This window comes from Ictalurus punctatus, chromosome 24 (assembly GCF_001660625.3).
Source record: "Ictalurus punctatus breed USDA103 chromosome 24, Coco_2.0, whole genome shotgun sequence".
Lineage (NCBI taxonomy): Eukaryota > Metazoa > Chordata > Actinopteri > Siluriformes > Ictaluridae > Ictalurus > Ictalurus punctatus.
In genome coordinates this window covers 8,164,812-8,180,342 of record NC_030439.2, presented here as the reverse complement: position 1 = coordinate 8,180,342, position 15,531 = coordinate 8,164,812, and the positions used below count along the sequence as shown (strand labels likewise).

The following is a 15,531-nucleotide window of genomic DNA, read 5'->3' as shown; positions in this document are numbered from 1 at the left end:
GATAAAAGTAAACCTATTTTGATTAATAAATAAGAAAAATGAAGACAAAGACAGGCATCCAACAGGTTATGAACACCAAAATCTCAATCATACTATACCAAGTACACAGCAGAGCCAACTACTGGTCTGAATCATACTGAACTAACAGCAACCCAGAAAATGAGACACCAATAACACTTAATTATAGTAAGAAACTAATATTCATATAATATTCAAACTAATGTTCTTAGTGCATGTTAGGACAGTATCTTGCACACCTTATTGATTTTGTAACTCTTTTTCTTTGAGAAGTCCGTACAAATTTGCAGGAGTTTTGTGGTTGGATTCAACTTGGTTGTACATAAATGAACTCAGGAAGTTGTAAATGAAGTCATAACAAGGCCTCTAACTGCAGCATGTGTAACTTTTCACATGAAATTGAAAGTTGTGCAAATAGTTACAAAATGTAAAATGCAATTTCCTGTTGATCTTAACGGTTCTCTGTTGATTATGCCTCGCAAGCTTAGTAATTTACCTCAAAACCAATTAAACATATAGTAAGGAGAAAACATACACTGTATGGCCAAAAGTATATGGACATCTGTCTATCACATGCATATGTGGGACTTCCCTAAGCTGTTGCCAGAATGTTGGAAACATACAATTGTCTTTGCATGCTATTGCATTACAATTTCCCATCCACGAATACGAGGTGTGTTAAGGTTGGAGTAGAAGAACTGACCTCTACCCAACTGAACACCTTTGGGATGAGCTGGAACTGGAGCCTCCTCATCCAACATCAGTACTTGACCTCAATCTCACTAAAGCTCTTGTAGCTGAATCAACACAAATCCCCACAGACAAGCTCCAAAATCTATTGGAAAGCCTTCCCAGAAGACTGGAGCTTATTATAAACTTAAAGCGAGGACTAAATCTGGAATGGGATGTTTAACAAGCACATATGGGTGTGATAGTCAGGTGTCCACATACATTTAGCCATACAGTGTATTTTTACCAATTTTCCTACCAATAAAATGACTGTTTACATCTCTTAATACCATATATTTTAAGTGAATCATAAATTGAATTGTGACTAATCAAGCAGAGCATCTCAATGAGTATTTAAATAATAATAATAATAATAATAACAACAATAACAACAACAACAACAACAGATCAATCTGCCATGAAACCTCTGGAACCAATGACAGCTAAGTTTGCTAAAATGATCACATGCAATAAACGATAAAATGTTAATTACAAGATTGTCAGTTGTTCTCATAACAATTAGCAATACGACATGTTCAACCAACACTACTGTGGGCAATGGTCAAACACCACAAATGTGTTAGTGCTCATTAGACATAAGACTATATTATTGCTAAATGCTAGTAGTGGGAGCATGACAAAGAGTGCAAATGCAGTGCATGTTTAGCATGATTGCAAATACAGAACCTGAATGGACAATGGTGTAATGAGAAGAGTTAGTATTGTGAAAGATCGGCTGAGACGCTCAGCATCCGCTCCACCAGAAAGAAGCACAGTGTGCCCATGAAGCCCAGGATGACCATGGTGAGGAGCTGCCAGCTCAGCAGCAGGTAGCCACTGTAGAAAAATGCCACTGCTGCAAAGACAGACTGACAGGCAAAGCAGTTTGTTATTGGCGATATATTAAAAGTTATACATTTTAAGTAACCATAACCATATTCAATATTTTGTATTCTAATGTTCAGGGTTTACACACAAAGCTAACATCTTCCTGAATTAGGAAATTAACTACAAATTTTAATCTTCTGCACCTTCATGGATCATAACTCTGTCATGGTGAATGGACTTGTGTACTTTGGAGAACCTCATGGATATGTTACCAGGAGCATAATGCTCTCCGTAGGGTCACTCTTGGCAAAAATATCTGAGAGGAGAGTTCAAACAAAGAGTGATCTTAAAGGCCATGAAAGGTAAAAAAAAAAAAAAAAAAAAAAAAAAAAGACAAACTGTACTCTGCTCAGATTAGCGTTAACGGTGTCTGGAGTCAAGCTTGCAAGTGAGCAGGCAAGTCTGGCTCAGCCTAAATTGGTGACTTGGAGCCATCTTGTGGGCTCACCAGCTTCAAAATGAAGGGTAGAGTTCAGCTGTAATGCAAGTCAAGTGGCAAACATGTGATGGTCTAGACTTAGACGGACTAGAACACATCCACAGGGAACATGGAATGTCACATTTCTGGCAAGGAAAGAGCCCGAGTTAGTGCATTACATGGACTAGATATAGTCCGCCTTTGGTCTCTGGTACAAACTCCATGATCAGGGTGGTCTCTATCCTTCTGCAGAGTTTCTGCAGGAGATTATTCATGTGTACTTGGGGAAAGTCAGGTCTCAGGCTCAGGCTGGGGGCTTCAAAGTTAGACTTTTTCCCCAGCACAAAAGAGGGTTGCCTCTATGAGGATTCAAGTCTCAGAGAGGAAAATTAGCTGTTTACATATATAGTCTTCTAGCCTCAGTTTAGAATAGTTCACCTTCTTGGAGGCCTCTTGGAACTAAACCCAAGAAATGTGCAAGCACATTTGCAAGAAATGTGCAAGCACATTTGCAAGAAATGTGCAAGAAATGTGCATGGATTGGATTACTCCCAAGTATATTTGATACTGAACTGAGAGGATGCTGTTGAGGTGGTTCAGGCACCTTATAATGATGCTCACTGATTGGCTCCTGCATCAGGCACGTCTCACTCAGCAGGATTATATACTGTATGGCCAAAAGTATGTGAACACCTGATCATCACATCCCTATGTGCCTCCTGAACATCCCTTTCCAAAACCATGGGGATTCATATGGATTTGGTCCCCCCTTTGCCCCTACAACAAAGCAGTGGTGCTTGGCAGTTAAGGCTCTGGGTTACTGATCGGAAGGTTGGGGGTTCAAGCCCCAGCTCTGCGAAGCTGCCACTGTTGGGCCCATGAGCAAGGCCCTTAACACTCTCTGCTCCAGGGGCGCTGTATCATGGCTGACCCTGCACTCTGACCCCAGCTTCCTGATATTCTGGGGTATGCAAAGAAAAGAATTTCACTGTGCATATGTATATGTGACCAATAAAGACTCATTATCATTATCATTACAACAGCCTCCACTCTTCCGGGAAGGCTTTCCACTAGATTTTGGAGCATAGATGTAGGGATTTGTGTTCATTCAGCTACAAGAGCATTAGTGAGGTCAGACACTGATGTTGGGTGAGGAGGCTCCAGTTCCAGTTCATCCCAAAGGTGTTCATTGGGGTTGAGGTGCAGGACACACGAGTTATTCCACTCCAACCGTGGCACACCATGTCTTCATGGAGCTCGATTTAAGGGGAGTTCCAGTGAAGGGAAATTGTAACGCTATAGCATACAAAGACATTTGATACAATTGTGTGCTTCCACCTTTGTGGCAACAGTTTGGGGAAGAACCACATATGGGTGTGATGGTCAGGTGTCCACATGCTTGTGGCCATATAGTGAATCTTACAGTTGGTTTGGGAACATCTGGGGAAGTGGAATCTATGGCCAGGAATAGAGAGATTTGGGCTGACCCATTCATTTTTTAAAAGCGATTTGAATGAATTAAATGTTTTGATGGTATTATGCAGTGACAGCATAATGGTAGGAAAATAGTTTAGTTAGCTAACTTCAGTATTAATTTTTCATCATAGGATGGCTTTTGTATGAGTAACACACTTCAGGTGAATCACAGAGATTTGTGCTACATCAAATAATCGAATTATGATTTACAGTCCCCTCTGTACTGGAACAGCAAGGCCAATTCTATTGTTTTCACTATACACTGAAGACATTTGGATTTTAGATGAACAGATGAATATGACACGATAGATCAGAATTTCATCTTTAATTTCCTGATACATCTAGACAAATTAGAATATGGCACCTTTTGTTTGAACCCACCCATTTTTTCAAGTGCTCAAAAATATTGGAACATGTGACATAGGTGTTTCTTTCTGCCCAGGTGAGCCCTGTTAGACTGTTTAAACAATTAATAGCTCTGAATGTCTGCTCATGGTTTGAGCCCTGGGTTTCAACTGTGAAGACTGCATTTGTTGTTAAAAAGGATAAACCAACACGAAGACCAGAGAGCTGTCTATGGGAGAAAAGCAATTCATTTTGAAGCTGAGAAAACAACAGCTATTGATCAGAAACTTTGTGAGAGCTGTGAAGAAAAACCCAAAAACAACAGTCAGTGACATCACCAACAACCTCCACAGGGCAGAGGTGAAGGCATTACAATCCACCGTTTGAAGAAGACTTCAAGAGCAGAAATATTCCACAAGATGCAAAACACTTATCAGCAGTAACAATCAAAAGGCCAGATTGGGAATAAAAAATAAGAAATAAAGGGATGAACCACAAAAGTTCTGGAACTAAGACTAACCTCTACCAAAGTGATGCAAAGGCCAGAAAGTGTACAGAAAGAAAAGATCTGCTCAAGATCCAAAACATACAAGCTCATCTGTGAAACATGGTGGAGGTAGTGTCATGGCTTGGGCTTGCATGGCTGCTTCTGGAACAGGCTCACTAATCTTTATCGATGATGTAACTCATGATGTTAGCCACAGAATGAATTCAGAAGTCTACAGAAACATGACAATGATCCAAAACACACTGCCAACTCAACAAAGGACTATATTAAGTGGAAGAAGTGGAAGGTTTTAGACTGGCCAAGTCAAACACCAGATCTTAACTCAACTGAGCATCATTTCCCCTCCTGAAGAGGAGACTGAAGGGAGTAACCCCCCGAAAATACAACAACTGAAAGAAGCTAGAGTAAAAGCCTAGAAAAGCATCATAAAAGAAGAATGCAACAGTTTGGTGATGTCAGTGGGTCTTCAAGACGTATATTCCTATAATTTTGCTCAACCTAAAATTGGGTGGTCTGACACCAAAGGTGCCATGTTCTAAGTTGTTTAATACATCTAGATGTAAATATGAGGAAATGAAATCTGAAATTCTGATTTATCGTCTCATATTCATCTTTTGATCAAATAGTGTTGTGGCAGTCAAGAAAGTGAAGAATTATTTTTGTATGGAAGCAAAGGAATCCATGTTTGAGTAGAAGGAACCCTATTAGGGTTTAAACTTGTTTGCAATCAGTGCTATATATTGTTTGCATTAGTGGTCAGTCTAATTATGAGCAATTCTTTCTTTATTTCTTGTCAGAAGGCATTAATTGGGGCTTTACCTGAATAAACTTGAAGATAGCAAAGGCTGGAATGCTTTGTTCAGTGTAAACACAACCCAGAATGCTGTACAGCTGGGTGTTGAAACAGCTGTCCCCAAGCCCGAGCAGGAAACTGCACAGCATGGCGATGGGCATGCTGAAAGAAACCAGAACACATTCATTCAGAACACAACAGCCATCAAATTTAGACTGTAAGAGGAGACTCTGTCTTTACTGTACCTTGGAGACAGATAAGGGTTGTGCTGTGTGCTGGTTTCAAAGACCAGTGGAGCATCATTTGGGATGTTGAGAAAGATCAGGTAGAATGCCACAAAATGCACCACCATTCCAAGGAAGACAACTGATGTGCGTCTGAAGTGGTTGTTCTTCAACACAAGGCCAAACAGCCCTCCACCTGACAGCAACGGCAGAAGCACATTCAGTCCAGCTATGTCCATGGTCCAGGTTCAGTCCAGATTAGCTTCATATCATTTTAGTTGTTCTTTATATTGAAGGAATAACTGTAACTTAAAACAGCTATTGTAACTAAGAACAACTTTCTACTTTCAACTTTTTTTTTTACATGACTGTAATAGCAAAAAATCATTTGGAACTGTTTTCTCGGGAATTGGAAACATTGGGCGGAGCGTGCTGAGAGAGGAAAAGAAGACCACAAAAATAAAAAAAAATAAATCACATGTTTAGAATTGCAAAATGGAGTTGATTTTTGAAACTGTTACAGTTAACTGTTCAGTTATTAATCTTACAGCTGTGAGTTTGGGATATGGCTGAAGACTCTGAGAACATCATTACATATTGCTGTTTTGTCAGTATTACAGAAGTGTTATGAGAATAAATTAAATGTATTGTGTACATCAACATGATTGTCTCAGCTGCTCTTCTGTAGCTGTTTTCCCCGAGGCTATACAAGTCTCCACACATGAGCTAGCTAGCTAGCTATCCAAATTACATCAAGGTAAACAAAACCATCATTTTTAGTAACTTCTGATGTATGATTTTTATTACCTGATGAATGTCATTATCTAATCTGTGTATTTTGTTCTCCAGCCTGTCAAATAACATTAGGCATAGGCTGGACAGTGTTAGGATGCTAGTCAAAATACACACACACACACACACACACACACATATATATATACATATATATACATATACATATATACATATATATATATATATATATACACACACACACACACACACACAGTATATGTTTATCATTTTATTCATAAAGGATTCTTTTTATTACTTGCTTTTCTATTGCAAACATTTACATTTTCACACAAAGTTAGCTTTGGTAACCGTTACAAACTTAACTCTTAGCATAACTATTAGCTGTCAAGTCAGCCTCTAATTAAAATAGTTTGACACATTTGAGACACATCTGATTTCAGGGCTGGTTCCTTTGTATGTAAGGGTAGTGTTTTTAATCATGATTTACAATTTAAAGTTAACAATAGTTAGCTAATGAGAATGCTGGATAACTAGTTAGCTTTATTCACAAACAGGGCACCCAGGTACTTAGAGTAGGTTTATTTTAAAATAAATATATTATTTACAAATGTACTGTAGCATACATTGTAGCCTCCTTTTGCAGATAATATATTTATAAATAATAAAGCAAAGCAGCAAAGAAAAGCTAAATTGATTCATTCTGTAGAAGTTCTGCTCCGTTTTCATTTTTCTGTTTTAGAATAAATATAGCAATTAAGACAGGACGGTCCTTCCCAAGCTTGTGTAATTGTGTATTATTGTCCGTCAGGTCTCATGTTCAACCAAAACCCATATGGACAGGCTTAGAGCCTGAAGGAATGACTATTTCAGTAGTGCCGTCCATCAGGCAGGGCTAGAATACAAATAGCAAAGTACTTGCTGGAAGAAACTGCAGATTTTTGAGGGATTAACATTAACATTTAAAACTTAGTTTTATGGGAAATTCGTGACATTTAGTGATGGGAAATTTGAAAGAAATATAACTTTTATATAAGTGTTATGGTATAATGTGAAAAAAGAATTGCTGTTAATACTAAACAATTTATATACACTAACTTTACCAAATTATCTATTACTTATATTACTTATATATTACAGTGCATACAGTACAACATTCAGAGCAGCATATCTGAGAAAGACAGAAGTGTCATCGGCAAACTGAGAAGCAATGACAACCTCTGATTCAGTCAACCTCTTTTTCAAATGTTCATTATTTGACCACTGCTATTACTATCTTACTAGGGGCGCAAACTAAAAACCACAAAAACTTGCCATAAAACTGCAACTTGGGGGTAGGGGAGGGGTTAGCTTGGGGGGTTCATGTCCTGAAACTACAGGTCCAGAAGCATAGCTCCAGTTGCAGGATGGATGACACTGGCACAACAGAGAAACGCTACAAATTCCAACATGAGTATAAACCGTCCGATTATCATTTAACTTCCTAAAAAAATCTGAAAACAAATAACTGTCTTAACTGTTCAGAAAGAAAGAATTCACCACACCTGAACACTTTATAACTTATAGCAAATATCAGACTCTCACTCTCTCATCATGTCTGCTTGCACTCTCACATTCACTCTCTCTCTCCTGATTGGCTGCTGCCTCTGCCTATCACCGTGTAGTCACTTCTTTCATGACTAAAGTTTGGGTTGCTGTATCTAAGCTGGTGTACGAAACATGCATAGAAATGTCCCACGATTCTGACCCAACACTCCCAGACTAAACAATGCCTCTGAATTACTGTTACAGGAAGACCTTGTATGACTCACATCAGCTTGGAGAATTTTTGACCCCTGCTTCAATAATCGCTTTTAGTTTTTTGGGGTTTTTTAAACACGGGAAAAAAAAAAAATCCCATACATTATTATATCAACCACAATATCAAAATGTAACATTTTTGGACACTGCACACTATCTGCGAATCCAAATCGACAATTAAAAATGACTAGAACACAAAATCAAATGTTTTGGCAAAGACCATCTCAGTGTTCAGATTTGAACTCTATAGAAATCTGAAGTATATTTTGTCTGAATTATATTCTAAAATTTACGTTCTATATGCAGGAAGATCCTCTACATGCGTCTCCAACCTTGGTGGACATTATAGAAAAAGACTCAGTGATGTTATTCTCTCTTTGCAATAAAGCCTATTAATTGTACAGGTTGCAAAACAGTACCTTAAAGTTTGACAATAATGAACACGAAACGAATGTTTGCTTACCAACTATCTCTCCGATTCCCACCGCAATGCCTGAAATTCCTATCAAGGCTTTGGAGCTGTCACCAAAACGAGTTGTCGCTCCAATGCAAGTTCCATACACACCACTGTAAAAAGACAGCTCCAGACCTAAGAGGAGGGAACACTGCTATCAGTAATTATGTTAAGCCATATATGACAAGTGAAAGGAAGAATGTAACATAATATATTGTAATTATATCAAACTTACCACTGTAAGCCATGGAGAAGCTTAACAGTAATATCGTTTTTGTGCCAAAAAGGTTCAAAATTGTCTCTTAAAAAGAACAGAACAGAAATAGTCAACGTTTTTTTGTTTGTTTTTTAAATATCATAAAACATACACGTTGTCATTGGGAAATTATTTTGAATTTCCATGTAATTTCTACTTAGTGCTTTAATGGGATGGGAATTACGATGATTTGCACACTGACTCGAAAGAGTTTCATGAGGAGCATGTGATCTCAGTGCAGTACAGAAGAGACCGGGTAACACCCATTTTTATCAGTTTTACATTGGAATACCAGTTTAATTTCTGAGTCACAATGTAATTTATTCCAGATTTAGTCAGTTCCTAGAAAAGTAGCAGGTCCCAGAGAACACAAGCATGTTTGTCTTTTCAAACATGTGGGTTATCAGAGAATGCAAGTATCTCTTGTAGCACAGTATACTGCACTGATGCAATAACATGCCTGATGCCAGAATGGTTTCTGCACTTACTGAAATCTGTTTTGGCCTCTTTTATGGCACAGCTGGCTCGCTGTTTCAATCTGTAATATGAGGAAGTAAAAGTGACATCTCATAATAGCACCTATCTCGAACCTAAACCATATGAACAATAATTATAGGCAAAGTGTTTAAAAAAAGAGGATTCATTGTACGTTAGTCGGGACGACAGCAAGGACTGGCCTTCCTCTTCAGACAGAATATCTTCTTCCTCATCCTGACTCGACTTGCACAGAAAGAGGAAACTTAGCGTTCCAAGAACAGAGGTGACCAGAAGAGCTATAAACATCGTCTTTCTGTCTCTATCTGTGAGGGATCAGAATGAAATCAAAACACTCATTTCTGTAATGAAAGACATTAGGTGTGAATTAAATTAGTATGAACATGTGAGCAACAGTTAGTTTGGACTTTTTTTTTTTCAGTTTCATATTCCTCATAATGGATTGATAGCTACAGCAAAACCATTTCCGATCCATTATTTTCTAGATGTTGACTCCTGATATCATAAACCTGATTTGGTAATACCCATAGACTGAATATGTGTACAATGATCAATTAACATGCTCTAAAAAGCCACCTGACTTGGCCTCTAATGGTGGATATATCATGAAAATTTTACAATGTCCAGAATGAGCTCGAACCTACAGCATGTTTTAGAAATGTGTACAGTCCTAAATGCCATTCTTTCATTAAGTCTTTTCCTAACGTATCACGACAATGTTTAGATGTAAAGAGAGCTCAGTCTTACGCTCATAATAAAAAAAAAAGAAAGCTCTTTATAAATGTAAGGTAAGTATAAGTTCCCTTTTTAACTCTCCATTAAAATGTCATGTTTAGATCCAAGAGCTTTAGTGATGATTTCAGGCACAATGGCGAAGCCCATGGTAAATGGCTGCAGTTAAAAAAAAATTACAACCCTGTTGTTTATTTTTAAAAAATGTTTCAGAAGAAATAAAAAATAAGTTGTAAAAAAATAAATACTAAGTAATGATTGTCAAGATCATTATACATGATACAAGTTACCTGATATGTCAGTTTTTCCTTTCCAGTCTATATAAACATAAAGATTGCCGAACAACATACTGAAAGAAAAATGAAAAGAATGAAAGTTACTATAGCAAAATCAAATTTCAACAAAAATCATTTAGCAATATGGTTAAGAAATCTGCTGGTGAATAATTCCCAGGGTTGCTAACATTTCTAGGCTTTGTTGAATGGATTATTTTGCACATGACACATTACACTTCTTATGGTACGGGTCTGCTTTACCAATCAGACAGATCGATTTCATTACCATGTCACGCTACTTTATGTACAAATGTTAAAGATTATGGTCTCAGCACTGGGGCCTGGATTACCTGCATTGCAACAAAGCCCAAAACACTGCTGTGTTCCTGTTAATGGTGGAGACATCCGAATTCCCCACCAGAAAGCGACCTTGAGCCGTCCAAAGCACTGTGGACACAAATCAAGCGTTTACTTTAATCCATGTGTGTCAGTGTGTCAGGACTCTGACCAAATATTATAGCTTTCGCTCCAGTCTTGACCAAACAATTGATTTGAGATTGTACCGGATTATCCTTTAATAACTTATTAAACAACACAAATCTAGACCTGGCTGTGTGGCTGGGTTGCTGTATTTATCCGCAAAGAGGATCTATAACGAAGGTCAAATGATTGACTTGCAGCGCTGAATGAAACACTAGTATGAAACACCTGAGAAGAACGAATACTTACAGGCTGCTCCCATCCCAATCAGTACTGAGGTCAAATAAAAGGACCAGGTTGATGGAGTAATAAAAACAGCTATGTAACCACTAAAAGACAAGGAGAAAGATCAGGGTATTTAAATGTTTGTTTGTTTGTTTATAATTTAACACCATGCTAGCTACCATGGCTATTTTCATGGCGAGAAACAGGTTTAAATATCAGGAAAATTTACGAAACTTTTTTTACAGTATATAAAAAAAAAAAATCTAAAACTAAATCTGGCCTCACCTCATTAAAAATCTATTCATATGAATCAACTGGGAAAAAAAAAAAAGAATCACAGTCCATTAAAATATGCCTCAAAGATATTGGAATTTGAGATACAGGGCATAAAGGAGGATCTTCACCCCTTCACCCAAAAACTTGTGAGTGAGTCTGGAGTGGCCTATTCGGCAACACGTGTAGATGATATGGTCCCAGCGAAATAATGTTTTCTACCAACAACAGCATTCAAGTTTAATTGTACTACAGTACATTTATCCCAATAGATTTGCTTTTTTTTAAGGCGCAAGAGTTTATAATGGGTTTAAGGTCTGAAGGAGGGAGGTATTTAAATAAATATCCTAAATATTCACACCAACAAAATGGACATATTGTGTCATTTATGATACTTGCCTGTAAAGAATTCCACTGACGAACATGGTAAACTGTGGTCCGATTACCGCTACCACGGAGGGGGCAAATAAATTAGCAAACGAAAAAACTCCATATATTATGCCAAGGCTGAAAAAGCCAAAAGAATGTGTGTTAATGTGCACTAATCAAAGATGTGAAATATTTCCATAAACAATATAAACAGTGTAGGAGGTGCTGTATATACTTCAGACATAGATCATATTTTTCAGGCCACAGACCTACTGTTTTCTACAGAGACACTTATTTTAGTGATTCAGACAGTACAAGTTAATCTCTCTGTATGTCCCTCTATCCTTATGAAACTGGTCCTTACCTGTGATACCCACTTCCACTGAAAGTAGCATTATTCAGACTTTTCACCACAGTTTGCTGAAAAGAAATAAAGCAAATTAATTATGCAACAAAATCAGTTTGATAGTATATAGACTTCTAAATTAATCCCACCAAGACGATAACTTCTCCCAATACTCCACCCAAAGAAATCAACCAAAGATATGAGTGAGGAGGTGTGTGTCAAACTACTTGAGACAACCATCTCATAACACACCAAATAAGAATATCATTTGTACAAGAACAATACTGTATATGGCCAAAAGTACATGGACACCTGATCATCACACTCATATGTGGTTCTTCCCCAAACTGTTGCAAAAAAATTGGAAGCATACAATTGTATAGAATGTCTTCATATGCTGTATCATTATAATTTCCCTTCACTGGAACTAAGAGGCCCAAACCTGATCCAACTTGACAATGCCCCTGTAAACAAAGCGATATTCATGAAGACATGGTGTGTTAAGTTTGGAGTGTAAGAACTTCAATGTCCTGCTCAGAGCCCTGTCCTCAACCCCACTGAACACCTTTGTGATGGACTGGAACACCGACTGCACCGCAGACCTCATTACCTATCATCAGTGCCTGATCTCACTAACGCTCTTGTCTCTGAATGAAAACAAATCCCCACAGCCACGCTCCAAAATCTAGTGGAATGCTTTCCTAGAATAGTAGAGCTTATTATAACAGCAAAGAAGGAATAAATCTGGACTGAGATGTTAAACAAGGATAAACGTGTGTAATGGTCTGGTGTCCACATACTTTTGGCCATATAGTGTTATCCATGTTTATGCATGGTATCACAACCATCATGGCCTGGTTTGGCATGATAACTACCTATTCTAAGAGTAATACATATCACTTCATCAAGTCCACGGAAAAAAAATCTGCAGACACACACTCTGTAACAATAAACATTACCCCAGAGACTGCACTGTAAATTAAGATACATTTTAGGAAATTTAACTGACAGTCATCATTTCTGAAGACTTGCCATTTCTTAAGAGACTTGATGCAAAAATGGTAGATGTTTTCTAAATTGTTAAGGACTATTTAAGGAAATCCTTGCTTGGAAATTCTCCCCAGTTACTCACAGGGTCCTATCTTCAAAGATGTGGCTCCAAATTTTTCCATTTTTGATCCAATAATGACCACTACAGGCATCCTGTCCACAGATGTCTGTGGTCAAAGATCCTACAGAAGTTCAGAAAGGCCATGAGTTGTTTATTTTTTTCTCTGTACCGTGATCTTGAGATCAAAAGAAAACTAAGTTGTGGTTTTAAAAGTGCTTTTCTCAATATCACAAGTTATTTTTCTCATGATGTTGAAACACATGATTAGGCATACATGCTGTACATCATGTCTGAATGCATCCGGTTTTACTTTAATCAGGAAGTGACACCAAAGGAAATGCTACACAATTTCCAAATCAGTGTCGATCACTTGAGGAGGTGACTTAGAAATGTACAACTATACCACTGTGGACAATATACAGGGTGTCCCAAAAGTCTCTATACATAGGGGAAATTAACACGTTTTAGCCAAATGTCTTCCAAAATGTTACATACCCAGCTTATATTTTGTAATATATATATATATATATATTTTTTTTTCAGATAGCCTTTGAAGAACGCATTTCACAAAAGAAGAATGTATTGAAATCATTCTTGTGGCTGGATTGGGAAGCTGTCACAAGGTTACATTGAATTTTAACAGGAAACATGGGAAGCACATCACACACGACACTGCTGCCAAACTTATTCATGAATTCAGAAAGACTGAACGTGTTGCGGACCGACCGAGGAGAAGTGGATGTCCACAAACATTCACTGACGAAGACACAACTGATGTGGTTCTGCATACATAGTCTCCTGTATATGGAGACTTTTGGGACACTCTGTAATGACCCTGAACGTGTGGCCAGTTTCATTGCCTGTCATCTTGAGATGTCTCCATGGTTATGGCATTATGTTTGAGACATAATTACTGCAGAATCCCCATAACACCAATACATGACAACGTGCCACTGGCCACAATAATGTAATTCTAGTATGCCTCTGAAAGCAACTTTTGTTATCTTGAGATCATGAGAAAAATATGTTGTTATCTCGAGGAAACAATACAGACAAAAATAAATAACTCGTGGCCTTTCTAGAAACAATTTGTGTCCTGTTCTCACATACATGATCTCCTGATCTGTGTTGGATCACTCAATATAACACACTTTCACAGTATAAAAATATGTCGATTCAGAAAAGTTTAAATCTGATATGAAACTGCTTTTAATTCAGTATTGGAGATTTGCATTTGCAGCATTTCGGCAAATCCTTTATCCACACACTTTACTTTTTGCACTTTTACCTTTTTAGGAAACTCAGACTTAATCTAATCTATTAAACCTTTCTAGAGTTATAGACTGACTTTTATAACTTTATAACCATTATCAAAGTGGTGTAAATTCCAGAAAATGCAGTGTCACTGAAGGTATCTGGCTTGATACACACCCAGTGCCCTTGTTCCACACCTCTGACTTTATAATCATCCAGATTGCAACCATGAGATGCGCCTGACTCGGATTTGTGAAACAACGAACAATTATACACTCTGCGAGCGAACACAAACTGTCTGCGTATTTTTATATCACTTTCCTATTACAACTTAAACAATTTTTAACAAACCACGAACCCCCTTCATCATTTAATCAAGCAATATTCTCAACAAATTAACTCACAGTCAGGCTCAAACAAACATCCATAAGAAGCCAGCATCAGTGTATATTTATAAGAATAGTTTGGGAACATAGATCTTACTCACTTCTATATTGCCACAGGTTGTGAAGGCTGTAAAAAGGAGTAAAAAAGCTATTCCCAGAATCACCACATTATATGTCCTGATGTCGGCCATCTCTCTCTCTCTCTCTTTCTCTTCAGTGTTGTGCAAATTTGAGTTTTAGCACAATCTGGACATTCTTAGTAAAAACTCAGATCCATTTCAGGAAAACAAGAAACTCTAACAGTGGTACACATTGTAAAGTGGTGTTTTAGCTAGAGAACATCTAAATGAACCCCAACACACAACACACACACATCTGGTGTGTGCCCACAGCAGGAATGTCAGATCTGACCAGCATGTGATCACTTAGGTCCGTCTCCACAGGCTCTTTTGGAAATGACACCAGGATCCAATTAAAATATAAAGGTTTAAGATTGTAGTTTGATACAAACAGCAACAACAACAACAACAGCAACAACAACTAGTAACTATAACTAACAGCTATAGGCTGTGACTCTACTTAAAGATCAAATTGAGCACTAAAACAATCAAACATACCATTTAAAAAAGAAAAAAAAACTGTATTTACAGCTTGTGTGCTCTTAATCACACTGCTAATTATTTATCTCATTATAACCGTGCATGGTTCTGTAAGTTACAACTTTTCCTAGTCCTTTCAGCTCTGAACTGTTTTATATAACCTGTGCACGTTCACGTAAAGGTTTTCTATTATTTCGTAAAATCATAAACTATACAAAGTCAACAGCTCTTCGAGTAACTCCATTAACGCTCTGATGGCGGACACCACGACATCTAGAAGTACAAAAAAAATAAAATAAAAAATATATATATATATATAAATAA

General features: G+C 37.6%; 2 protein-coding genes across 5 annotated transcripts in view; one reads left to right on the top strand and one right to left on the bottom strand.

Moving 5' to 3' along the window:
* Positions 1 to 13,537, top strand: part of il4r.2 (interleukin 4 receptor, tandem duplicate 2) — a 25,748-nt gene extending 12,211 nt beyond the window's left edge. Inside the window, exon 11 of the mRNA XM_053675521.1 lies at positions 13,512 to 13,537. Coding sequence (XP_053531496.1) covers positions 13,512 to 13,522 — 11 coding nt within the window. The 3' untranslated portion in view covers positions 13,523 to 13,537. The remainder of the gene's footprint in view (positions 1 to 13,511) is intronic.
* Positions 1 to 15,503, bottom strand: part of LOC108257192 (UNC93-like protein MFSD11) — a 16,023-nt gene extending 520 nt beyond the window's left edge. The window contains exons 1-13 of one of the 4 annotated variants that reach the window (XM_017454732.3): positions 14,710 to 15,503; positions 11,876 to 11,931; positions 11,542 to 11,649; positions 10,894 to 10,973; positions 10,515 to 10,611; positions 10,180 to 10,238; positions 9,312 to 9,462; positions 9,151 to 9,200; positions 8,642 to 8,707; positions 8,416 to 8,541; positions 5,421 to 5,595; positions 5,202 to 5,337; positions 1 to 1,616 (exon numbers count right to left, since the gene is read on the bottom strand). The exon at positions 1 to 1,616 is cut by the window's left edge and continues 520 nt beyond it. In XM_017454732.3, coding sequence (XP_017310221.1) covers positions 1,464 to 1,616; positions 5,202 to 5,337; positions 5,421 to 5,595; positions 8,416 to 8,541; positions 8,642 to 8,707; positions 9,151 to 9,200; positions 9,312 to 9,462; positions 10,180 to 10,238; positions 10,515 to 10,611; positions 10,894 to 10,973; positions 11,542 to 11,649; positions 11,876 to 11,931; positions 14,710 to 14,799 — 1,347 coding nt within the window. In that variant the 5' untranslated portion in view covers positions 14,800 to 15,503 and the 3' untranslated portion in view covers positions 1 to 1,463. Of the gene's footprint in view, positions 1,892 to 5,201; positions 5,338 to 5,420; positions 5,596 to 8,415; positions 8,542 to 8,641; positions 8,708 to 9,150; positions 9,201 to 9,311; positions 9,463 to 10,179; positions 10,239 to 10,514; positions 10,612 to 10,893; positions 10,974 to 11,541; positions 11,650 to 11,875; positions 11,932 to 12,989; positions 13,043 to 14,709 lie in introns of those variants that run through there. The other 3 variants (XM_017454734.3, XM_053675522.1, XM_017454733.3) reach the window with 3 other exon arrangements.
* Positions 15,504 to 15,531: the final 28 nt, after the last annotated feature.